Source organism: Cydia amplana, chromosome 5 (genome assembly GCF_948474715.1).
Source record: "Cydia amplana chromosome 5, ilCydAmpl1.1, whole genome shotgun sequence".
Classification (NCBI taxonomy): domain Eukaryota; kingdom Metazoa; phylum Arthropoda; class Insecta; order Lepidoptera; family Tortricidae; genus Cydia; species Cydia amplana.
Window position 1 is genome coordinate 15815858 of NC_086073.1, and position 25401 is coordinate 15841258.

Genomic DNA, 25401 nt, shown 5'->3' on the forward strand with positions numbered 1-25401 from the left:
TTCATAGAAGTTTGACGTTTAATATAACACTTGCACTGCGCGTGCTATCAAAATCGTTGCAGACTTTTCTTGGTCAACTCTAGATGCGTCTGACGTTTAGTAAGCTTTTTGATACAGCCGAATATAATGGATTTAAACGGTTTATACTGAGTATTTCCCTAATTTGTAAAAATACCGGGATCCCGGTATTGCCTTTAAAAATACCGGTATTGAAAAATGCGTTTAAAAAGTCGGGATCCCGGGAACCCGAAATACCGGGATCCCGGTATTGGAAGCCCTAATCCATAGGCAAGCCGGGACTAATTTGGCTTACATATTTCCTTTACAACTCTGCTCAAACGTCCAAAAATAGGCAAGCCGGTGGGAATCGGCTTTTATGGACGCGCCGCCACTGATAGGTAGGTACCTACTGGCCAGCGACATTCGATGTAGCATTTTAGTTTCAAGAAAAGAAACACCCACGATATACATAGAGATGTCCCGACCTGATGCTCTCTGCAAACTAAGTTGTGTTACCTACCTACCTATAGCATCCTATAGTATAGTAGGCTTTGAGAAAACAATTCATATTTCTAATTTATTTAACATACAGCTTTGAGAGCATCCATACGAATACGAGTATGACAGGCTCAGTTGAACGCATAATCAAATCATTTCCTCTTCATAATTGCAATCTGCAATACACGTTGCCGATGCCATATGAGCCAGTCCCCCGCATCACTTCGCAATTCGCACGTTCCGCTAGGGTGCCTCAAGGTTGCTATCGAGTATCGATTCTAGGGTGCTGAGAACTAGTGAGGCCATGAGGGTTCCTACGACTAGGTAGGGTGACTAGAGGCCTATTTGTTTAGGTATTTATTAAAACAATAATGTTCACTATTGATTTTAAGGGATGTTAGAGAACTAGACGTGAGGCCGTGGGGATTCATACGACTCGGATGTTAATTATTTTATTCAGGGAATTTATTGAGTCTAACATTTTTATGTCGATAATCTCATTGTTCTTATTTATTTGGGGGTACCAGAGAAGTCTAGCTGAGACCTCATTTATAGTTATGTATAATAGGTACCTATATTAGTAACTATTTAAATCCGTCTTCTCAATCATTGTTATTAGTGTACTTACAGTTAACAGTTTTCTCAAAATTTTCCAGAGAAACTTTGTCACCGTTGGCTGGCCTACAAAGAACATCAATAAAATTTTATCGACCCATCTCTTATTTTAATTTTATTGCAGTTTCATTTTATTAATGCCTATTTTCTCAAATATTTCATTATATTATGTTTAACTGTGCATTCCGTGCTGTCGCTTTCTTTGTAATCAGTCTTTCCGTTTATCGTCAACGATCTTCGGTATTCTCTGGAGAATTTTATGTGTAGTATTCTTGACAAATCTTTGGTTTGAAGCTGTTGGTACGGTATTTAGGATTGCTTGCTTAAACAGGATAATATATTTCTGGGCTGGCTACATTTTGCCTGGCAACTGTTAGCGTCTCGCTTTTACTTCAAACACAAAAATTACTACCAGTAGGTATAACCAGAATTGCCGTTTATAATCATTTGCCCCTATTTGTCATTTTGGCATTTGAGTTTGTTAGAAAGGGACAACTGACAGAGGTTTGTTAAGTTTCAAGAATTACGGGGTAAAACGTTGAAGGGAACGTGGCTTATAAAATATTTGTATCTCCTATCTCCCAAACCCATGAAGAGGTGTTGATTTTGTTGCGGATTTACTTCCAAAGTTCTCCCTCACCTATTCTAATTTATATATAAGATGGGTAAGCTCCCCTAGTTGCTGAAACATTGGGCTTGGTAGACGATTTCGAGGCAATCTAGCGGTGTACCGCTAAGAATTTAACAAGTATGTGTGGGCGTTTGTAACTTGGATCATTACGAGGGGTAGCACCGCCCACGCACAATTCCAAGTTCTACAAATTATTAAATTGTACAAAGACCAGTTTTGGTTGTTCAGATTAATATTATTAAAGTTATATGTACGGCATAACCAGATCCTATAAAAAGTCGTTTATAAAAAAATTACACTATTCGCGTCACAGTTACTTTTCGCGACATGTTCTAGTTAGACTAAATATTTATGCTGGGACTATTTTGAGCCTTAGATGATCATGATTGTACGGTTACTTGTGAGAGGAACTAAAGCTCTACATTGTTATTATGCGTGTTTATATTCTTTGCAAGTATGTATACCAAACAAGACCAGCTAAAAATAGCATCAATGTGTATTTAGACACCTTTTTAGGGTTCCGTACCCAAAGAATAAAAAACGGGACCCTATTACTAAGACTTCGCCGTCCGTCCGTCCGTCCGTCCGTCCGTCTGTCCGTCCGTCCATCTGTCACCAGGCTGTATCTCATGAACCGCGATAGCTAGACAGTTGAAATTTTCACAAATGATGTTTCTCTGTTGCCGCTATAACAACAAATACTAAAAATAAAATAAAATAAATATTTAAGGGGGGCTCCCATACAACAAACACGATTTTTTTGCTCATTTTTGTTGATGGTGCGGAACCCTCCGTGCGCGAGTCAGACTCGCGCTTGGCCGTTTTTTTTGTAATGTTTCTTTCGTGATAGGCAAACAACTAAAACCATACACGGGATACAGTCAATTAACACCTATCTTTTATCTCAAAACCAACAGTAAACTGTTCATCGGAAACCACAAATATGGACCCATCAAACAGTATACACCCATTTATAGACCACAATAAAAACCTTACGTAATGATAATGATCATTGTATTTTCCAAACGCATGTTCCATTTTCGAAAGCTCACGCGCCGTTTTCACAGTAAAAGTATTGTAACCAGTACTTTGATACTGTAATTGCACGCAAAACCAGCATGAGGCACCGAAATAGGTTGTAGTTACTATCAGGCTGATTATTTCAGCTTATTTTTGTAAAACAAAAAAAAAAAACTTAATGGTAATAATATAAAGAAAAAAACAAAAAGCTAGTTGGGCTCGTCCGGGATTTGAACCCGGGACCTCTCGCACCCTAAGCGAAAATCATACCCCTAGACCAACGAGCCGGTTAGGAAACGCGTCGAAAATTATCGCCAGTTTAAGGAAGGTAAGTCAGAGGCCATAAATTAAGATTAAACTTATACGATGGCTAATATTTTTTAATCATTTTGGCTAGGATTATTTAGTGACAAGATAACTACTACAGGTTTGTGATATTATCAATTCGTTATCCACTTTATTTATATGTCGGTGAGGGACGGACGCTCTAAAAATATATACCTATATTTCTTATAAATTCGCCAACATGAAGGTATTACCCTTATCATACTGTTTGTCCTACCATTGCTGTACGCGTCACGCTGATGCGTGTGCGCCGAGGCGCGTTCACAATGCGCGATTTACGCCCGGTACCAGCTTTATGACAGTGTTTCGTGAACGTGAAACCATACTATTGCAACAACGCAGTTTCGCACATTACCTCCTCTAACCATGCGTACGAAGTTTTACAAATCCGCGGGAAAGACAATGGATTTGCCTGCTGAATAAATAAGTTAACGATTACCCAATTTATCCAGTTTGAAGTAAATTGTGGTCTAAAGTGTATTCTAAATTTTGGCGTGGTTAGCTGTGTTATATATAGTCTATAGATCGGATTATTAGGTGTCCAGTTGGCGTCTTAACCTCTGCTAGTGGAAATCCATTAAAAGTACCACCCTAACGACAGAAAGTTACTATAACTTAAGCGTCTGCATTAATACTAGTTCACCTCATTTCCTTCCCATCTATTACCATTGGCTTAGGTACTCCATAATCTCCATATCGACGGTGGAAATTTCAAATGTCGTAAGGGACATATTGTCGTTTGTCCCTTACGACATTTGAAATTTCCACCGTCGATATTATCTTCAGCGCTTAACCATTTCCTAACACTTAATCTCATTCAATTAACCATTTACCTGTATCAGCTACTCAATATCTTTTAAACTCAGCTCAGAGAAACAAGAGAAAGCATGGACTATGCCAATAAATATACGCCAATTCTGTTTCCGTCTGCAATGCGGCATCCAATTTATGTTTCACTCTGTGCTACGGATACGAAGTTAGTGTGCATGGTAAACTGATTTGGTTATGTATATATTCAAATACCTATGTACAATATAACATGTTGTTTTCAGTATTTTATATTATACTGTCGTATTAGGAGGTTACCACGAACAGTGACCGTTTCTGAAGATTTGCAGGTATAGATAGTTACTTTTTTTGTGGCAAATTATGAAATAAATTACCACCGAAAAATAAATTCTAATACATGAAACAAAATGCGTTGGACTACATTATTAGCAGATTGAAACAGGCTCCGTTAATGTCACGAATGATTAAAAAAAATGGAAAAACAAATTAGGAATACCCTATTACAATCCTGATATTCTACACAGAATAGTGCAGAATATCATCAGGATTGTAATAGGGTATTCCAGTGAAATGACACGACGATACTTGATAAAAAATAATGCTATTCAAGTATCTCTCTTCACCCGAACTAAATGATCCTATCTCCTATAGATATGCGCATAAATGCTTGCGGTTTTATGCACGATATGCACGCCGCATAATGCGACGATTAGGCATGCTTTGAAAGATGTAGGTCGACGAAACTGCAGGATTTCTCATGCATTCATATAGAATTTTTAGGCACACCTAAGATCTTAATTACGGACATGATAGCGCTCCGTTTTTGGAGCTCGCTGTAGCTTCGCCTAATGAATGTGACATTTAAGTGAAATTGGGATCTATTCATGTTGTGCACCGTTCTGCAATTTGCCGAAAGTCCACCTAATTCCGTAGTTGAGATTCTTACTACGGGTACTTACAGCAAAATAATTAGCATCCAGTCGTATTGTGGTATTCACGTAACCTTATCGAGATGGTTAAAAAAAAACTTAACTGAAACTGACATTGATGCCAGGCGGTCTTATAATTGCCCTTGCGTGATATAAACTGCCAGCCTATTATGGATAGCTTTATCCATCTTTATCCACGTGATAAAATAACTGTCACTGTTTAACACCGTGGGAAAGAAAGTGACGGACACCGTTTTATCACGCTGTCACGTAGACAAGAACGACCATCATATCCGTACTGATCGTGGGAAAAGCCTGTAAATGAGATTTCCAGCGGAAGACACCTTGACTTTGCTTAAACGGATAGACAATACCTACGTCAAAAAGGTGCCAGGAACCTAACAAGCAAACTGTGGCTGTTTCAAATGTATTTGTGCGCTCTATTTTCACTTAGTGTAGCGTCTTATTTCTTAAATAGCAAGTGTATAAGTGTCGTGGGGTCGGGACTGTCGGGAGAATAGACCTCAAACTGTATGTATAATTTGGACGTGTAGGTGTTTAGAGGTGTAAACACCTACACGTCCAAATTATCCTCACACCGTACGGCATACTGCGGAATGATTAACCAGACAGACCCTCGTAGGGTCCCCTAGCTCGTAAACGGGTCTCATGGGCAAATGTTATCATTGTGCGTGCTAATTCTACGTAGTGACGTGCCATGTTTGTACGGGGCTCAATAAAGTACGGAGTTTGCCGTCTTTGAGGAGTTAATGATCGACTCGGCTTACTCGGCTAGAAGTTTAGAGACAATACATTAGTTACATTACACAATTTACACATGTGGGGAAAACTTATCACTTTAAAGGGTCTAGCCGTAATCCTATAGTGAAACTGCCCCTGGCTGAAGTGTATACCTTTCTTAGGTGCGTTTATTTGTCTTATTATAAGATATCGTTTTACCAATTTCCAAGGCTAGAATCCCCTTGGTTTGGCTAAAAAATGTTTTTTTTTAATCGTTTTTATTTTTTTGTAGCTAAACTAGTGGTTCGATTGTTTTGAAATTTTGATGTTAATTGCATCTAATATTAGTATATTTTCAAAAAAAAAATCAAGGTTGTAACTTGTTTATAAAGGCTTAAAATTTATTTTTATTTTTTAAACTTTATTTAATTGTTGTGAGATAGCGACAACCTCAATTTTTTGTTATTTAATGCAGAATATACTAGGTTGTCGCTATCTCACAAGTATTAAAAAAAAGTTTAAAAAATTAAAAATATTATTTTAAGCCTTTATAAACAAGTTACAAACTTGATTTTTTTTTGAAAATATACTAATATTAGATGCAATTAACATCCAAATTTCAAAACAATCGAACCACTAGTTTAGCTATAAAAAAATAAAAACGATTTAAAAAAAATTTTTTTTTAGCTAAACCAAGGGGATTCTAGCCTTGAAATTTGGTAAAACGATATCTTATAATAAGACAAATAAACGCACCTAAGAAAGGTATACACTTCAGCCAGGGGCAGTTTCACTATAGGATTGCGGCTAGACCCTTTATAGTTTATGTTGTAAACAGAGTGTGTAGATTAGTCTCATAATCATTTTGTGTAATATTAAGGCGAAATTCCGTTAGTCAATAAAGCGTTAATTAGCAAATTGGTGAGATGGGTAGGTACTAACTAATAATTATTATACCTATGAATTTGTTGTTTGGTTACTAAATACTGTGGCGTTGTTATGTAGTGCATACCATAGCATTTACGATGAACTGGGCCTTGTTATAAACAAATAGATAGGTATTCCATATTTAAATGACGGGCCAAAGCTTGAAAAGGTACGGGAAAACATACTAGATAAAACCCTGAGGAAAATCAATATTTATAATAGAGCAATATAATATTAAAACAATGGACCATTATTATGTTTTGTGGTTTAATTGAAAAGTGTTTCAAATTACCGACCGACATGCTGGAAATACAATAAATCAGACAGTCACCAACCCTGAATAAACCTTTCTGTAGTTAAAAACCTCAAACTTTTTGTCACACAAAGTTATTTAGATTGCTGTAACACGTCGCTTTTATCCAAAAGTTGCCGTGGGCGTGCGACTTTTTCATTCACGTAGGTGGCGTGTTACAAGTGTATTTGTACTAAGTGATGCCGCAGGGAACTCGGGGAAGTTAGTTATAGGTTAGTTCGGTGCTGATGATACTTTAAACTTTGCGGGAAACTAACTGTGGGAACGAAAATTTATAGCTATAAGCCCTTGAAGCAAGAATATTCTGAATATTGATAAATAAATGTGTGAAGATATGAGATTGAAGGCTTTGATATGATTTACCTACATTCGGAATCCAGGTGTGAGTCAAAGGTATTTAATTCTATTAGGTGGAAGGCAACGTTGCGATATGAACATTGTTAAGTAATTCTTTCTCAATATTCAATTGATTGGATATGTTAAACAACCACCAGACGACCAAAGAAAAAACATTAGATACAAAATATACCGTTATATGGTATGGCAACGAAAACAGAGAGCGTGAATATTTTTACTATTTAACACGGCTGTATAGCATAATTTGTACGTTATACAATGCTGTCAGAAGCATTCACGGGCCGTTAGCCCAGACATATTCATAATTTGACGTTGTATCGCAGTGTAAATGTCGAAACCAGTACTGTAACTTCACAAAAAAATTCTAATAAAAAGGCGGCTGGTAATAGGTACCTATTGTATGTGGTACTCCGCACTTATTGATTGGAATGGTAGTACCTAATATAGCATCACACTTTATATGTATAAAGAAGTGACATTAAATCTGCAGTTCAAGTTCAATATCGCGCTTAATTAAACTCACCCAAATGTTTTGCATTCAAGTCCGCGGTTGCGCCAAAAACAATTGACTGAACAACTTCAGCAAAAAATTATGACACTTACTACAAGTACGAGTAATCATGTTTTGGTGGAACCAGTCCTTATTCAATCTACTGTTTACCATACATGTATGATAAAACTGAATATTGCATATTATAGCCTCGTGAATTAATTACGTAAATGCACGGAGTTAGAGTGCTTTACCATTCAGCCGGAACCGTTGGAAAATTCCAGATAATAATATCTAGCGGCTCGCTGAACATCAAATATTCAATCGTCAGACGTGATTCGTGAATTTGCAATTCGAGCGACGAATATTGGAGAAGTTTTGGCGAATCTAAAATCACGGAGCATGTTGAGATACTTGAGATTTAAAACGTCGTCGTGCAAAAACGAAAACTTTTCTGATTTAGCGCTGTAGATAATATCACTAGACTTCCGATATCGATGTTTTAACTGATCTGACTGACCTTCTAAGTCTATTAGTCCCAGATATTAACTTTTGTATTGATAATATTTGGCAACTTGCTTTCAAATAGAGACGCTGATTGTATTGTGCTTGCCCATTACTTCTAGACCTGTACAGTTACTTGCAATAATATGTTACTCTCCGAAGGCCGCAAAAATATGTGACACGCTCTTATTGCTCTACTCTACATACAAGATTGTGTCAAATATTTTGGCGACCTTCGTTGTGTAGCATATTATTGCAGGAGGCTGTACCAAAAAGTTTTGTCTTTGTAAAGAATACGGGAAATTCTTGGGCTTGGTGATATTTGGTAAAGTTCAACAAGCCTGCCTTTCCCCAAGTGACCCTCTTATACGAAGGTAGAACATTAATATAACACTAGTCACAAAGCTTTGTCCTTGTGTAAAGCTCTGCTCGTTAGCGGAGAGCTTTTTTGCGTTGCGGATTTGCCCTGAGTAGACATTTTAGGTCAATTGCTGCATTTTGATCTTTCAGCGAAAGCTTTTACCTGTGACCAACTAAATGTAAAAATTCTAGACTTAATAGTCGCAAATGTGGGTTAATAGTTAAAGCCATTTGCGGTAACTATTTTAAGAACAGAATTTTTACTACGGGTATTTACTATGGTGCATAACAATGAAAACCACTGTGGTATAAATAAATCTCTAAGGCCACTCTACCTACCTTAACCACTATATTGACCTACGCTAAAGCTTGAACACGCCAAAACGTGGGCACATAAAATTACAAATAAATAGAAAATAAAGGTCTAATGGAGCGAAATATATATTGAATATAATTGAAAATATTATAGTTTATCATGCTAATATACTAGACTTTCATTTCAGCCTCAGGATTTGACATGTCACAGACTGTGATGACCAGGACACCGGCACTTTGCACGACATGATTACCGTATGTTTAAATAGTCCAAGCCAAAGTTATTTGCGGATAAGTTGATAATATAACTTTAACAGGTGTCTTTTTCAAATATTCATTGATATGGACCAAGTCCATTGCCATCCGCCTTCATTTATTACCATCCGCCAAAAGTACCCTTTTGGCATTGTCGGCATGTCTATCATGTTAATACCCCTTCGTCACTGTTATAGTGTAATGACAACACTATGAATGCTACCAAAATAGTAACTGTGAGCTGTGGCTTCTTTAAAATAGGTTTAGGTCATTTTCGCAAATGTTTCTTGCATACATTTCTATAGTCAATGTCCCTTATGCGAATCAATTAACGGCGTCGCTTGATGCAATCACAAGTAGCTTGCTCAACCAATAAATAATGGGGATACTTAGCATTATTTTTATCTTGCAATCTTTGGGAATGTATTAGCAACCCATACAAGTCAAACTTTTTATTTTATGTTATTGCTTGAAGTTTGTATTTCTATAGAACCATCGTCTAACACTTAACGCGCTCAAATACGTTAAAAATGATCAAACGTTTTTATATCCTACATTTTGCATATAAATTTCATTTAGCACCACTATTTTGGGAGCTGATAAACTCTTGCTAGCTCTTAATCTAACTTGACTTCACTTTTTGTGCATAAATTTGAGATATTTGTACCCTTTTTGCAACATAAGAAAATATAGGTTTCGGTCGTTATGTCTTTATGTTCCTAGTTTCTTTTTTTTTCTCATTACAATCTCGTGTTTTTCTGCTTTCTGGTTGTCTTTCCATTCATAAACGTTTCTGCGATATTTCAAAAATACAAAAACGAATCGATTCTTGATATATTAACATTTTCACAAGTTTCTTTAGCCTAATCGAATTTTCCAAGGCTATTGGTGCAAAGTGATTTCGCTCCGTCATTGTTTAAAGCTCTTTATCATGAAAACGAATTATAGAATTGACAACTATTGTGGTATCACATGTTCCTCATGCTATAGCGATTTTAATTTAAGTAGAGAAATAAATTTTAACCAACGTTTACAAAAATTATAAGCAAAAATGTGTGCCCACGTTTTGGCGTGTTCAAGCTTTAAACCACTACGCTAGACTATTCGCTTATCAACCCATAAATCGTTAACTGAATAACCAAACAAATATAAAATAGAGTCAATTGAATTTGCCGTTATTTAAACAATATGAGTAAATGAATATACCTACTCCACGAAAAGACTGGATTTATCTAAAAAAAAACCTCTTTCTTTTCAAATATACCTCATCTCCATTCATTTTTCTTACCCGTTGTCATAACAATGACGGATAGTATGTAAATGAGCGAGCCGCTCCCGACTTTCTTGTCGCAGAGTTCAGAAACGAAAAAAAAACGTCTATAACTCAGACGGTAGAAGATTTCAAGAAGCCTAGTGGCGGTTTAACTGAATAATGGAGGAAACCTAGGAATACGTAGAATTGTACACGTATAAATGTAATTGGCCTAATTAGGCAATGCGTTAAAATCTTCCATCTCGAAGCGAGAGAATTTTTGTGTAAAAACGCTCTTCTCGGGTCAGTGTCATCCAACATGTCAAGTGTCAACTATGTTTGAGATTTGTGTCATATTTACATGTAAGTATTGCTCAGTGTTGTTTTCGCTTCTTACTTACCTATATGGCCAGACAGTTTCGTGTCAGACAGAAAGGTGGGCTAACTAGTTACTATACGACCCCAATCCATTACACATTTATCACATTATTCATCGACCCAAGTATTTACAAACAACAGTGTCGTATAAGACGTATCGAGGAATAAATACCAATCCTCAGCTCAGAAACTTGATTATCTGTAACTTGTATAAATCCACTTTATGTATGTGCTATTTTTTCGTACCTACCCATACAAGGCGGTGCCAAGTTTTTCACAGCACCGTGCATTCAACCTAAATCTATTAATTCTCGGGCTGAGCTGAATCCAATCCAGTTTCGAAGGAGCCTGTCTAGGCGTCTAGACTGGCAATTGGCTAAAAAACGATACGGCTGCATCCTTCTGTTGTATTTCTATTTTCTCTCAGGTATTCAGTTACAGTTGGCTTATTGCAGACAGAAAACGACATGCATTGAAAGACCGTTTTGTAGGAGAACATTCGCTCTAAATACATTTTGTAAACAATAGATATGATGGTAATAGTACTGATAATCCCATTAATACAAAACATATGGGTGTATTTCTGAAGCACATACCCCTGTCATAAACAACATTGTTTACAATTTTAATTTAGAAGCCGTATCAAGTTCTTTTCTATTTCGAATATAAACATGCGATCCTATAAAAATGTTAGAGAAATTTTATGGCGTGCAACATCATAAAACCCAGGAAGCTTTTCACTTTGGCTCTTGGCACTGCATCCAAAACTGTCTATTTCACAAGATGGAGCGCCGAAATGTTTGACTCAAATCAATGCAATTACTCTCGAAGTGGTGAGCATAAAAATAGTTTATGCACTGAATTGTTTATGTTTCCGGGCGTTCGCTGCCGGGATAACCCACATTGTTTTGTTTATTGATAATCGGGCGGTTATGTTACGGTAGCATGTTTCATTTTACGGAGACATCTGTACTATGTTAGACCTACCGCATACGGCGACCTTTAATCATTCAATGTTAAGAAGGTCTTAGGTGAACGATAGAACAAACTTGCCTTTTGGTATCCTTGTAGAATCCCAAGGGTAGTATTCGGCAGCCTTGGTTCTGCCATAGAGAAATATAGTAAGACAAGAGTGCTCACTCCATACATCAGTTAGACTATTAATTTCAGTGTCTACGTCTAGCATCGAGTAGCGTAACTATCAGTACTGCTACTTGACAATAGATGTAGCAGTACTGATAGTTCCGCTACTCGATGCTAGATGCTAATAGTCTTTTTGGTACTAAAACTGATGTATGGAGTGATCAATCTATGTATTTTTTTCTCTATGGTTCTGCCTTGGTGTGGGGTACGAAAGAATAACACGCAACAAAATTTAGCAATCTGAAACCAAACCTTTTGCGGGGTTTTAACTGTCATATTTCGATTTTGTTAGACACTGTAGATAGTTTCAGAGTTTTCAGACGATTGTGGGTATATAAAGGTTGGATGGAGTTGGATCCTTAAGTATCACCGGTAAAAGTCGCATTTGAAAAGCTTTTAGAAATTTCAATATCCAATTAACATGAGCTAGTCTCTTTACTAATGCGCTTTATGTTAGTTATACTTAACCTTTCTCCAATACAAAAGCGACACTAAGTGATATTAGTATCTACGTCGTTACGGCTACATGCTGTGGGCGATCATTACGTTAAAAGCCAGCAAACCTGTCTTTCATGATTTGCATCAAAAGTGATTGATACCACAACCGGTATGTTGCTGAGGAAATATCTAAACTGTGCCAGACGAGAAATTTATGAATCATATTGTTTTATGCAACTAGACCTAATTGTCATTCTGCTGAGGGCGACCCTAAGTCACGACTTCGGCAGACATTAAACAGATTTATCGAGACACAGTCAGTAACCTTTATTGGCCATTCTCATTTGTTATAGGGAACAATGACGTCACAAAAACAAGAGACAATAGACCAAAATATGAATTAATGGATTTGGGCCGCCACATAGTCCGTGTAGCGCTCACTGTATCGCTTATTTTGATGATGTATTCCTATTTCCCTGTTGATGATGTTCATTCTGAGATCATTAGAGAAAAGGGTCACCATGTACAGTTGCTTTCGCATCTGAAAGCCATGTTGGTTTTAGGATGATAACAAAATTGAAATCTCTCGCATTCATTGCATTGCATATCATACCAAACTAACTCAATGCCATATCTTTGTCTACAGTTCAAATCAGCTTACCGAGCTGCCTCGAGAAATATGTCAAATGCCGCTGCAAGTCCTACTAGTGCCAGACAACCTCCTAACAACATTACCAAAGGAAATCGGGAAGATGACAACTCTAGCAGAGCTGGTGGCGTCGAACAACAGGCTGACGCAAGTGCCGATGACACTGGGCGACTGTGCTGGCTTGCGGGCGTTGGATCTTAGCAATAATCAACTAGGATTGTTACCTTTACGTGAGTTCTTAGTTTATTGCAATCCCATTGTCCAGGTCCCATTGGCCCTTCCATATCAATCGCCACAATACCTCGATGACCTCCTAACGACTAACTTAAAGAAATTCCTGCTGGTTATCACTGCATATCAAAGTCGGGAAGATGACTTTGATCTCCATAACCAGCAAGAATTTTTGCCTTTACTTTATATGAGTACCTATTTACTCAATTTAAAATGCCTACAATACAATATCAATAGACCTTATTTTAGTTTAATACCTTTGAAAAACCACTTTTATATAGAGCGTCTTTTAAATATCCTAATGAAAAAACAAAGTGTTTTACGAAAAAATCTTCCAATAAATAAAAAGAAATGAACTTTTCTCTAGTGACTGGAGTCTTCTCAAAGTAAAAATCTTTCAACAAGAGTCATAAAGCTAATAAGGTACTCAATATATACTTTCGACATTGCAGAGGTGACATACCTTCGACTGGAACACCTGGACGTCAGCTGCAACTGTATTTCCTCCCTGCCTTTGGAACTGCGCAACATGAGCACCCTCATCACGCTGAACCTGGACAATAACCCTCTCGTTTCACCTCCTACAACGGTAAGTTTATCTTATTATTGAACCATGTATAAAACCGAGATTAAGGGCCAGTTGCACCAACCACATTTGACAGACTGATCAACGTCAGCCGGCGCGCCCCGGCGCTGTACTATGAAACTTTCCATACATAAAAATTTTGCGAACTCTTTAACGATACGAACAGTTTGGTGCAACCGACCCTAAGGGTGCTATTCAAACTAGCTAATTGACTCGCTTTTACTAATCGGAGTTACACAAAAAAATCAACAAGTAAATGTATATAAAGAACGATTTTAACTACTTATATCCACTTTAAATACTTGGTTACTTGAGTGGAGAGTACACCTGCATAGAGCTTGCGGTCATGCCGCTACCTCGTTATAGCCTAATATGTTTTCTCCCTACTTGATACTGCAGTTATAATTGACTCAAATTCCATATATTGATAGAGGCCTATGCTTACCAGGCGATAAAGGGCTGATATGATGATGATGATGATGAATTCCACAAGTCTACTTCACACCTATCAAAATGCAACAAATCTCGAATAATTTTGACTCAAATAGTAAAAATATAAGTGTGTATCTCTTGTTGTAGTTGTTGTGCATCTAATCCTGGGATTTCCATGACTGATTAAAAAAAACTGTCTTTATTTACAGGTATGCATGCGCGGGCGCGTGCACATATTCAAGTACCTAGAAAACATGGCGAACAAAGACACCCCCGCGCACCGCCGCGTCGAAGACACCCGCCGAACAGCCAAACACACCTCCTACCTTAACAGTCCAACGACCAACCAAATAACGTCAGGCAACGCCACGATAGACTGTCTCAGGCATAAGCCGAGGCATGTCGTGGATAGCGGGTACAGCACTGATGGCATGGAGAAGCGGTGGTCTAATGATGGTAAGTGGTATCTTGTACAACTGACTACACAACTTTGTCATAGTCGGTTAACCGCTAAACACCTACCTTAACAGTCTGACAACAAGATAATTTCAGGCAACGCTTCAGGCTTAAGCCGAGACATGTCCTGGATACTAGGTACAGCATTGAGAAGAGGTGGTATCTTGTTTATCAGCTGTGCTGTATTACAAGTTATAACGTTGTCATAGTCGGTTAACCGCTAAACACCTACCTTAACAGTCTGACAACAAGATAATTTCAGGCAACGCTTCAGGCTTAAGCTGAGACATGTCCTGGATACTGGGTACAGCACTGATGGCATTGAGAAGAGGTGGTATCTTGTTTATCAGCTGTGCTGTATTACAAGTTATAACGTTGTCATAGTCGGTTAACCGCTAAACACCTACCTTAACAGTCTGACAACAAGATAATTTCAGGCAGCGCTTCAGGCTTAAGCCGAGACATGTCCTGGATACTGGGTACAGCACTGATGGCATTGAGAAGAGGTGGTATCTTGTTTATTAGCTGTGCTGTATTACAACTTTGTCATAGTCGGTTAACCGCTAAACACCTACCTTAACAGTCTGACAACAAGATAATTTCAGGCAACGCTTCAGGCTTAAGCCGAGACATGTCCTGGATACTGGGTACAGCACTGATGGCATTGAGAAGAGGTGGTATCTTGTTTATGCTGCTGTATAATAAACCGCCGAACACACCTACCTTAACAGATCGACAACCCTACCCAAATAACTTCAGGAACGGTACGTTTCCACAAGCTTTCAAGTTTTTACGCTCACTTTGACCATTCCTTCCTCAGGCGGAGGCGAAGCTGGCGGAGGTTCCGGCCGTTCTACGCCCAGCACGCCATCTACCCTGTCTCCCGGCGCGGCGCTATCGCGGGCGCAGTCACTGTCCAGCGAATCCCCTTTACCACAATTGACTCCGCTACTCACCGGGTAAGTGTCTTGGATGAAACCTTCGAAGCTAGTTGATGTTGCTCTAAGTTCTGGGTGGTTTTGCTGTAGGTGGATAAGTTGTTGTTCAGCTTTGATTATTCAATGCATGATGGTAAATCAATTTGTGACTCCGATACAATGCCAATGCCATCCATGGAGTCACTTAGGCATTGTTTTTTTGGGTATTGATCAGTCTGCTGTCTTCAAAATGAGTTATTCTTATAGTGCAAGTTTTACTATTAGAACTAACCATCCACTGGGTATTAAATAATCATTCTTATCATACATACTGTCAATATGATTTGGGAACATCTGTCTTCTCTTAGAATTGTATATTTATATAAGTATATTGTCTGGTTTTTTTTTTCATTTATTTATTTGAAGTAATATAGGAACAGAAGAAGGCATTTATTCTACCGAGTGAATTTTCTAATAAAATCCTTCATTTAAATTTTCTCTTGATTAAATATTTGTTATTATGCCTAGATCATAAAATGACAAAACTCGATCTCCATTTACGGGATAATGTTGGTGTAATCACATTATTGGGTGCCGTGACCAGGATATTTCGCTATTTCTGTTATTAAATGTAGTTCAACTGTATTTTCTAATTACAAAAGTTGTACTAACTTTATTTTATTAAATGTTTATTAGTTATTTAGCTTATGTAGTGCTTATATTAACGTAGCGTATAGTTTTTAATTTGTATATTTTTTATTTCTCGTTGGCCGAACCAGAGGTAAACTTCAAACCTAGCTATCACCACCATCACATCCTCTGTCTCACTCGCGCTCCTTTTTAATTTGTTTTTATTATTAACCCCGGTGTTGTCCCTTTCAGCCTCCGTATATCACCCGAAGGGAACATTTCCAATGGCGACGATAAGAGTAAATTAGCCCATCAGCAAACCTACAGGTACATTAATCATTTGCACACATTCACGCACATAGATGCACACTTGGTGTTTCAAGAAAATGTTCATCTTTAAGAAAACCTTAAATGTAACTATACATTTACTCTGCGTTATATTCTTAGCGTCAGACTTTGTCGTCGATCTAACAAAATGTATAAAAGGTTTACCTCGTATGATGTTACATAGTGAGAAAATACTTCATGCAGTTTTTTTAAATCCTTAAATAAATGCATAAGTTATATAAAATTTACCATTATTTTACCCGTGAGTCCATTTTCATTTAAAGATGAACGTTTTCTTAATTTAGATGGAGTTTTATTGAGGCTCAGATGAATAACATGTTGCACACTAACATCATTACTAACAAAACCACAAACTGAAAAGGGTTTATACTTATAATGCATGCAATATCATAATAATATGTATAATACAGGAAAACCTGACACGACTCAAACTTGAGAACGTCTGAGTTTCATTAAAACTTGGCATAACATCTAAAATGTGACATTAATTAAACATTTTACTAATTCCAGGCAATACAAAGAAGCTTTAAGACGACAACGCCAGCAAGACATCTACCGCCCCCGCACCGACCAATCATCGCCCGACCTCGACTCCTCCCCCCACCAAAGTCCCATCCACAACCCCCACTCCCCCGTCAACGGCCACAGTAATGTATCCCCCATATATCGTTCCACTAGCATATCACCAAATTCCTCCCAAGTGCCAAACTCACCCCTCCTACACTCAACACCCAGAAGATTCCAAAATCAAAATGGAAACTCGGAGAAAGAAGAGAATAAGCGGCCAGTACAGAAAGTTGTGCCTTCGAGGAATGTAAATAAGATCTATTCTGCTGTGAACGGGAACGTGGAGTATGGCAGGACGAATGGACACGACACGTATACAAAACCTACGTCGCCTACTAAGTCTCCGACGAATACTTTAGGTTATAATAGCATAGGTAGGTATTTTATCCCTAGGATTTCTATTATACTTGGACGAGAAACTGATTAGAACGTACCTACATAAATACACAAGTATTGTAGATTTGACCATCTTGGAATATGGTCAATTCGGCTCAAATATGAAAACAATAGTATTTTATATCTTGTTGACTCAGTGGTTATATGAATACAATAAGCCTAGTTGCAGGTACAGTCACTGCTAATTTATTATGCTTTAATTACTAACATTACAGTTGTTTAAATGTTAGATGATCCTTGTTTTGAGCGGAAATCGCAATTCCATAATTAACCTTTTCGACGGCGTGTCAAACACAAAAGCTGTCACGCTGACGCCACGTCACCCAATCAAAACTGAAATTGAACTTTCTGCATATGCACGTAGGTCTATGTTGCTCTGTGGTCTGTGACCGATTAATCGGTCTTTGGCGTTGAACCTACGGTGCGGATATATCGGTCATTGGCGTCCAAAAGGTTAAGATAAGATAAAATTTATTTCATTGAAAAATATCCAACAACTCCACAATTAACGTTGACATCGTTAATTACAGGCACAAAATCCAACATCCCCCGGCAAACCAACGGCGACCCAAAGCTACTAACAACCACGGTGTCATACCTCAAAGGCGCCGCACCGAAACCTGCAGCCAAGGTCCCGTGGAGTAAAGACGACAAGCTCAGCTTCACCATGAAGAGAGAGTTCGATAAGCAGAAGGAGGAATCAGATCTGCTGGCGCAGTTGAGGACGGTGAGTTTACTTTTTTTTGTTATAGTTGGGGAGCCGACGAATGCTAAATGTGTAGTTACTCGAGCGTCGTACAGAATCGAAATATTAGATGATAAGAAGAAAAAAAAGTTATTTTAAGTTAGTTATTTTTTCCAGCAAGCCGAAAAGCGTCTACAATTTTTTTTAAATTTCATGAGGTTGGTGGAGCGTTAAAAAATCGTTAAGCAGTTTGTGGGTTTGGTCGTTTTTGTCCACGTTAATGCTATATTTTTTCTATAACTTAATATAACACTTAATATACACTTAACATTAACACCAGTTTGACGCCTAATTTTTAACATTGTAACCGTCAGATTAAGGAAATGCGCGCAAATAATTATCAGATTTAGTAATAGCACAATTAGCGTTAATTTGGACTAATATGACCAAATCCACAATCTGCTTAACCATTTGTTCGAAGCTCGAGTAAACACAAAAATCCCCTCTTGGGCTCCCCTACTATTAAGTTACCTAGTCTCATATCTCAAGTCTACTGGCGCAGTTAGTAGGATCTCATCATGCTCATATTCAAAATCGCCCAAGTAAGAACAGTGTTTGGTGGTGAGCAAAGTTACCAAACTAATACCTACTTAAGTTTGAGTTGGACTTTGAGGTCGGAACGTTGAGATCGTCTGCCTTTCAGTACAAAACAGTAGGAAACGGCAAAATGATAATACTAAGTACCTCAAACAGTGAATTGATATGCACCATTGTTCCTTAAACGTCATTGGACTTTAATTTTCGGATTTAAATCCGGCGCGGTGTATGAGCGATGATTGGCAGTTTTTACTCGGTGCTATCAACATGTTATGTTAACGTTGCCAGAATAAGAAGCATTAGCCATTTTGGTTAAACACTTTTTTGATGTCCCAAACTCAATTTAGGCCGATTAGGGATAATATTTAAAGTGTAGAATATTATCACGTATGAAATATTGAATATTTATTATAAATATTTCTATGTGTTACAATATTGACACCTAGAACAATGCACTCAGTGACCCATCCTATTTGCATTGAATGCTCATATCATTCGCAACACAACAGTATCATTTGAATCAATTGTCTGTCTAGCGTCTACAAAATGATTGGCGCTCAGTTTATAAATCAAGTATTGTTAGCTGCCGTCCAAAGGTTATTTGATCCGTTGATTGTTTTGACAGCTACATCAATGAGACCAACAAAGTACTAAAGTCTAACTGTAGTAATTAAATCTTCACAGCTGTGCGTTTATAGTCAATGAACAACTCTGTGCACTTCAGGCGCAGATGCTTATTGGATGACTAAATGGTGCCTGCTTTAGGCAAGAGAAATATCTTATCTAGTCAAAACATCACAGATTGACTAAAATAACTTGTAATTCATTTAAAATTCATGCCGTATTGCGTGCGTAAAATTTAACTTTAGTGTCGTGCACAAATAACCAGGGGGTGCAAGTATTTCAAACATAAATATTCATGTGAAAAACTTAGAGGATATAACCTAACGGAGTAGCCATTAACAGGCGTTCCCCTCTGTCGAAAACAGGCGGCCAATGGTCATACACAATGTATGGACTGACGTTTATCTGACATGGCTATTTTTACGTTACGTATACTTTGACGTGCCCGCAAAAATCGGCAGACTGTTTTGTACAGATAAATTACAGACAAGGCGTATCCGGTTGGTTATATCCTCCAACTCCTCCATGGTGAAAAACGATCAAGATTGAGATACACGATGTTTGAATTTAGAAGATTCAGGGATGTGATCTATTCGTACGAATCTGACGGGAGCTTATTCTGTCCAATGGATTTGTTTGGTTGTAGTATTAATGTTCTGACACTTAGAGACATTTACACCTCTAAATAAGTTTTTATAGTTCTATATAGTTTTTTTATGTAATTCGACATTAAGAGACCTTATACATCTCTAAGTAATTGTAATAACGTTAGTTTGATTTGGTAGTTGTAATTGTATTTAATAATTGTTGATGTATTATTATTATTATTTTGCTTGTATGTAAATTCAATGTTGACGTGTAAAAGTGCCCTTGTGGCCTATTTGCTGAATAAATGTTGAAGTTGGAGTTGAAGTTGACTGTTTCGTTACTTACTGTATAGATTGTATTTGTTGATTGTTCCAGATAATCGAAAGCCGGTTAAAGATGAGTTTACCAGAGCAACTAGCACCGGTATTGGCCGACGGGGTCGTCCTATGCCACCTCGCCAACCATGTTCGGCCGCGCTCCGTGGCCTCCGTACACGTACCTTCTCCTGCACAGGTAAATAAAAAAAGCGGCCAAGTGCGAGTCGGACTCGCCCATGAAGGGTTCCGTATTTAGGCGATTTATGACGTATAAAAAAAAACTACTTACTAGATCTCGTTCAAACCAATTTTCGGTGGAAGTTTACATGGTAATGTACATCATATATTTTTTTTAGTTTTATCATTCTGTTATTTTAGAAGTTACGGGGGGGGGGGGGGGGGACACACATTTTACCACTTTGGAAGTGTCTCTCGCGCAAACTATTCAGTTTAGAAAAAAATGATATTAGAAACCTCAATATCATTTTTGAAGACCTATCCATAGATACCCCACACGTATGGGTTTGATGAAAAAAAAATTTTTGAGTTTCAGTTCGAAGTATGGGGAACCCCAAAAATTTATTGTGTTTTTTTCTATTTTTGTGTGAAAATCTTAATGCGGTTCACAGAATACATCTACTTACCAAGTTTCAACAGTATAGTTCTTATAGTTTCGGAGAAAAGTGGCTGTGACATACGGACGGACAGACAGACAGACATGACGAATCTATAAGGGTTCCGTTTTTTGCCATTTGGCTACGGAACCCTAAAAACCGGCCAAGTGCGAGTCGGACTCGCGCACGGAGGGTTCCGCACCATCAACAAAAAATAGAGCAAAACAAAAAAAAAAAAGCGGCCAAGTGCGAGTCGGACTCGCCCATGAAGGGTTCCGTATTTAGGCGATTTATGACGTATAAAAAAAAACTACTTACTAGATCTCGTTCAAACCAATTTTCGGTGGAAGTTTACATGGTAATGTACATCATATATTTTTTTTAGTATTATCATTCTCTTATTTTAGAAGTTACAGGGGGGGGGACACACATTTTACCACTTTGGAAGTGTCTCTCGCGCAAACTATTCAGTTTAGAAAAAAATGATATTAGAAACCTCAATATCATTTTTGAAGACCTATCCATAGATACCCCACACGTATGGGTTTGATGAAAAAAAATTTTTTGAGTTTCAGTTCGAAGTATGGGGAACCCCAAAAATTTATTGTTTTTTTTCTATTTTTGTGTGAAAATCTTAATGCGGTTCACAGAATACATCTACTTACCAAGTTTCAACAGTATAGTTCTCATAGTTTCGGAGAAAAGTGGCTGTGACATACGGACTGACAGACAGACGGACAGACAGACAGACAGACAGACAGACAGACAGACAGACAGACATGACGAATCTATAAGAGTTCCGTTTTTTGCCATTTGGCTACGGAACCCTAACAAGCAAAAAAACGGTCACCCATCCAAGTACTGACCCCGCCCGACGTTGCTTAACTTCGGTCAAAAATCACGTTTGTTGTATGGGAGCCCCACTTAAATCTTTATTTTATTCTGTTTTTAGTATTTGTTGTTATAGCGGCAACAGAAATAATTTGTGAAAATTTCAACTGTCTAGCATCACGGTTCGTGAGATACAGCCTGGTGACAGACGGACGGACGGACGGACGGACGGACAGCGGAGTCTTAGTAATAGGGTCCCGTTTTTACCCTTTGGGTACGGAACCCTAAAAAAAACAACGGTTTGCACACCGGGAGTGCTGGCAGAAGTGAAAACTCAATCACTATTGCAAAATGTCTGCAGCACTATGTATAATTAACGCCATCTAGCGTTATTTAGTCGCATTACTTAAAACCCCTAAGCATATCATTGTTAGTACTCGAGTTATATTAATACCAGTTAGAGCGAAATTCACTAAATGGCATTTAAATCAATAAAGAAAAACTCAATGACATGAAGTAACAGTTTTTCGATCAGGTCATGTGTCCGTCTTACGTCTTACTGTCACGTGACACCTGTCGCGCGTTTAACATTTTTTCCCCATCACAAAAAATGCACAGCGCCGCTAAAGAAGTTTTCACTTCAAAAACATTGAATTCAAGCTATAAGCAGTGGGGAGACACTCCTGACTTCGGGCAAGCTCGGCTCCGTTCGGCTCAGCATTGCTCCGAGCAATTATTAGACTTGACGTCCCTTCGCGTGCACGACCACAGATAACATAATGACTTGAATTTTGACAACCCTAAATAGCCGAATAGGGAAAGTACCATAAGTTAGAAAGGGAGATCATGATTCGACCCTGAATCGCTGTCAAACTTCGGTTTTGTAGGAAGTGTCCTGTCGGTGAATGTCTTATTTCTAAATTCAGTATATAATCGACCAAGCGAAGCGAGGTTCTACAATCAATCTGGGGTGTTTCATCAAATGTTTGTTACATGACATATTTAGTTTTTTTATAAAATTTAGCAATATCGTAGTTCGGATTTATACCATTTTCAGAGTATTTGGGAGATCAAAATAAATTTATTATTATTTACTGTTTTCTGTTCGAGTCAACCTATTTTCAATACATTTCTCAGTTGTATATATTTACTATGTGACCTGAAACTTTGCAAACACCACAGTAAATTAAACAATGTTTTATTTTTCTTTTCAGCCCAAATTAACAATGGCAAGATGCAGGCGGAATGTCGACAACTTCTTGGAAGCCTGCCGGAGAATTGGAGTCGAAGAAGTGAGTATTGAATGCATTTAACCTATATAAAGGTAAACTTTCCGATTGGCCACATATGTACCTACAGCTTTCTAAATTGCAATATCTGTCTAATACCTTTAAACGAGCAATTCTTGTTTATATATATATATATTTCGGGGATCTCGGAAACGGCTTTAACGATTTCGATGAAATTTGCTATATGGGGGTTTTTGGGGGCGAAAAATCGATCTAGCTAGGTGTTATCTCTGGGAAAACGCGCATTTTCGAGTTTTTTTATGTTTTCTGAGCGAAGCTCGGTCACCCAGATATTTAAAAAAATATGAGTAAGTATACCGTTTTTCAAATTCAAATAATTTATTTGTAACGTTATCTATGAAAAGGGACCTTATTGTCGATGGCGGTTACGCCATTATTAACGATGGTCCGATATAAATACAACGCCGCGCGACGCTGTGCGGCGTAAGCACCATCGACAATAAGGTCCCTTTTCATGGATAATGCCCCATTTAAGAACAAAAATTATTGGCCCATTCGGATAGTTTACCGTTGATAATATGCTTTAGCTATTTTAGTATTAATTGTGAAAGATAGTACTGTGATAATACCAGTTTCGCTTGATCGTGTTACGATTATAAATATACTAATTTGTATGTGTGGGGCTGGGGTCTAAAACGTTATTTAACAAGTGGGAATCGTTAATTTTGCCTTTTGATCGATGACTTTGACGTTCTGTTTGGTAAGCTTAGAATAAATTTTTAAGTGGAAAAATTACTGTCTTGGGTGAGACTTGAACTCACGGCCTCTGGATCGATACTCCAGCGCTCTGCCATCTGAGCCACCAAGACCTCATCCATAGCCAGCAAATCTTTCCACCATATGGGTCAAGGGACGGATGAGAGGGGGGTGGGAGGGGGGGGGCGGATGTACTGTTTTGTAGTTAACTTGGTAGTTATATTTTCATTTGAATTATATTGAAAAGTTAAGTTATCACTATACGTCTATTTGTTGTCGTGTGACGCTTGGCGGTTTTAACACTAACCCTCCGGCCGTGTATTCGAGTGTTACAGGGTTGTTTATCCTTTCGCGAGCAACATAACAAACAAACAAACATTACATAACTAAGAAACGGGTGGCGTGTGTTGCAGGAAAACATCTGCTCGCCCGAAGACATTCTGGGCGCGGAGCGAGAGCGGGACGGCACCATCCTACCTCTCGCTCGCACTGTATGCGCCCTCCTCTCACACGCCACGCCGCGAAAGGATAACCAATCAGAGCGCTACAATTACGACCAATCGCAGCAGGAATACGAGTATTACCGAAGCGATGTCGCGAACTCCGTTGAAGTGAACTATTATCAAAGTACCGTGGGCAGGTACGACGAAGACAGAATAGTGAGCAATTTCAACATGTTTACTGAATACCAGAGCCAAAACTACACCATCGACGAGGCTGACGAATATCAAAACTACGAAAACAACAACACAGACGGACACTATTCACCAGTCTACGAAGGCGTAAGGAACAGAGGACCTTACTACCACAAGAATAGAGTTCAATTCGTCACGCCATTCTTCAAGGGAGACGGTCTTTTGAAATCCGATAACTTCGACATATACGACACGGATGAAGTAGATTTCCCGATAGAACTAAGTCGGGACACAGAGAGATATGACAGGGGTAAAATGAATTTAGATATACAGAACAATTTGAACAGGGATCTGACCATAGAGACTGAAGCTATGAAGAAGGAGAGGCTGTTTTTCACTTGTCTATGCCTTGGCGCGTTTTTCGTGTCCGCCATCTTGCTATTTATATATCCTTTATAATTTGATGCAATAAAATTTAGATCTGGGTATGTACTAGTGGTTATGTAAGGACGCTAAGTACGAAGAATTTCATACATTGACCTGTTATTTCCTATAGTTGGGGAGCCGACGATGCTAAATTTGTAGTTACTCGAGCGTCGTACAGACCTATTGGAATCGAAATATTAGATGATAAGAAGAAAAAAGGTTATATAAAGTTTTTTTTTCCACCGAGCTGGAAAGCGTCTATAATTTTTTTTTAATTTCGGGAGGTTGGTGGAGGGTTAAAAAATCGTTAAGCAGTTTGTGGGTTTGGTCGTTTTAGTCCACTTTAATGCTATATTTTTTCTATAACTTGATATAACACTTATTTGTAGGCATTTTCTTAATCTGACGAACACAAGTTTGACGGCTAATTTTTACATTGTAACCGTCAGATTAAGGAAATGCGTGAAAATAATTATCAGATTTAGTAATAGCACAGTTAGCATTCATTTGGACTAATATGACCAAATCCACAATCTGCTTAACAATTTGTTGAATCCCCCACCAAC

General features: G+C 38.1%; 1 protein-coding gene and 1 non-coding gene across 4 annotated transcripts in view; one reads left to right on the forward strand and one right to left on the reverse strand.

The window, feature by feature from the left end:
- LOC134648314 (leucine-rich repeat and calponin homology domain-containing protein) overlaps nt 1-25401 on the forward strand; it is an 86096-nt gene that overhangs the window by 53580 nt on the left and 7115 nt on the right. Inside the window, exons 3-12 of one of the 3 annotated variants that reach the window (XM_063502808.1) lie at nt 12947-13179; nt 13633-13769; nt 14408-14654; nt 15475-15613; nt 16454-16528; nt 17060-17490; nt 18043-18239; nt 20382-20519; nt 22983-23060; nt 24188-24957. In XM_063502808.1, the coding sequence (XP_063358878.1) occupies nt 12947-13179; nt 13633-13769; nt 14408-14654; nt 15475-15613; nt 16454-16528; nt 17060-17490; nt 18043-18239; nt 20382-20519; nt 22983-23060; nt 24188-24868 (2356 nt within the window). In that variant the 3' untranslated portion in view covers nt 24869-24957. Of the gene's footprint in view, nt 1-12946; nt 13180-13632; nt 13770-14407; nt 14655-15474; nt 15614-16453; nt 16529-17059; nt 17491-18042; nt 18240-20381; nt 20520-22982; nt 23061-24187; nt 24958-25401 lie in introns of those variants that run through there. The other 2 variants (XM_063502809.1, XM_063502810.1) reach the window with 2 other exon arrangements.
- On the reverse strand, nt 2980-3051 carry Trnap-agg (transfer RNA proline (anticodon AGG)). The gene has a single exon. It is a non-coding gene; the product is annotated as a tRNA-Pro (tRNA).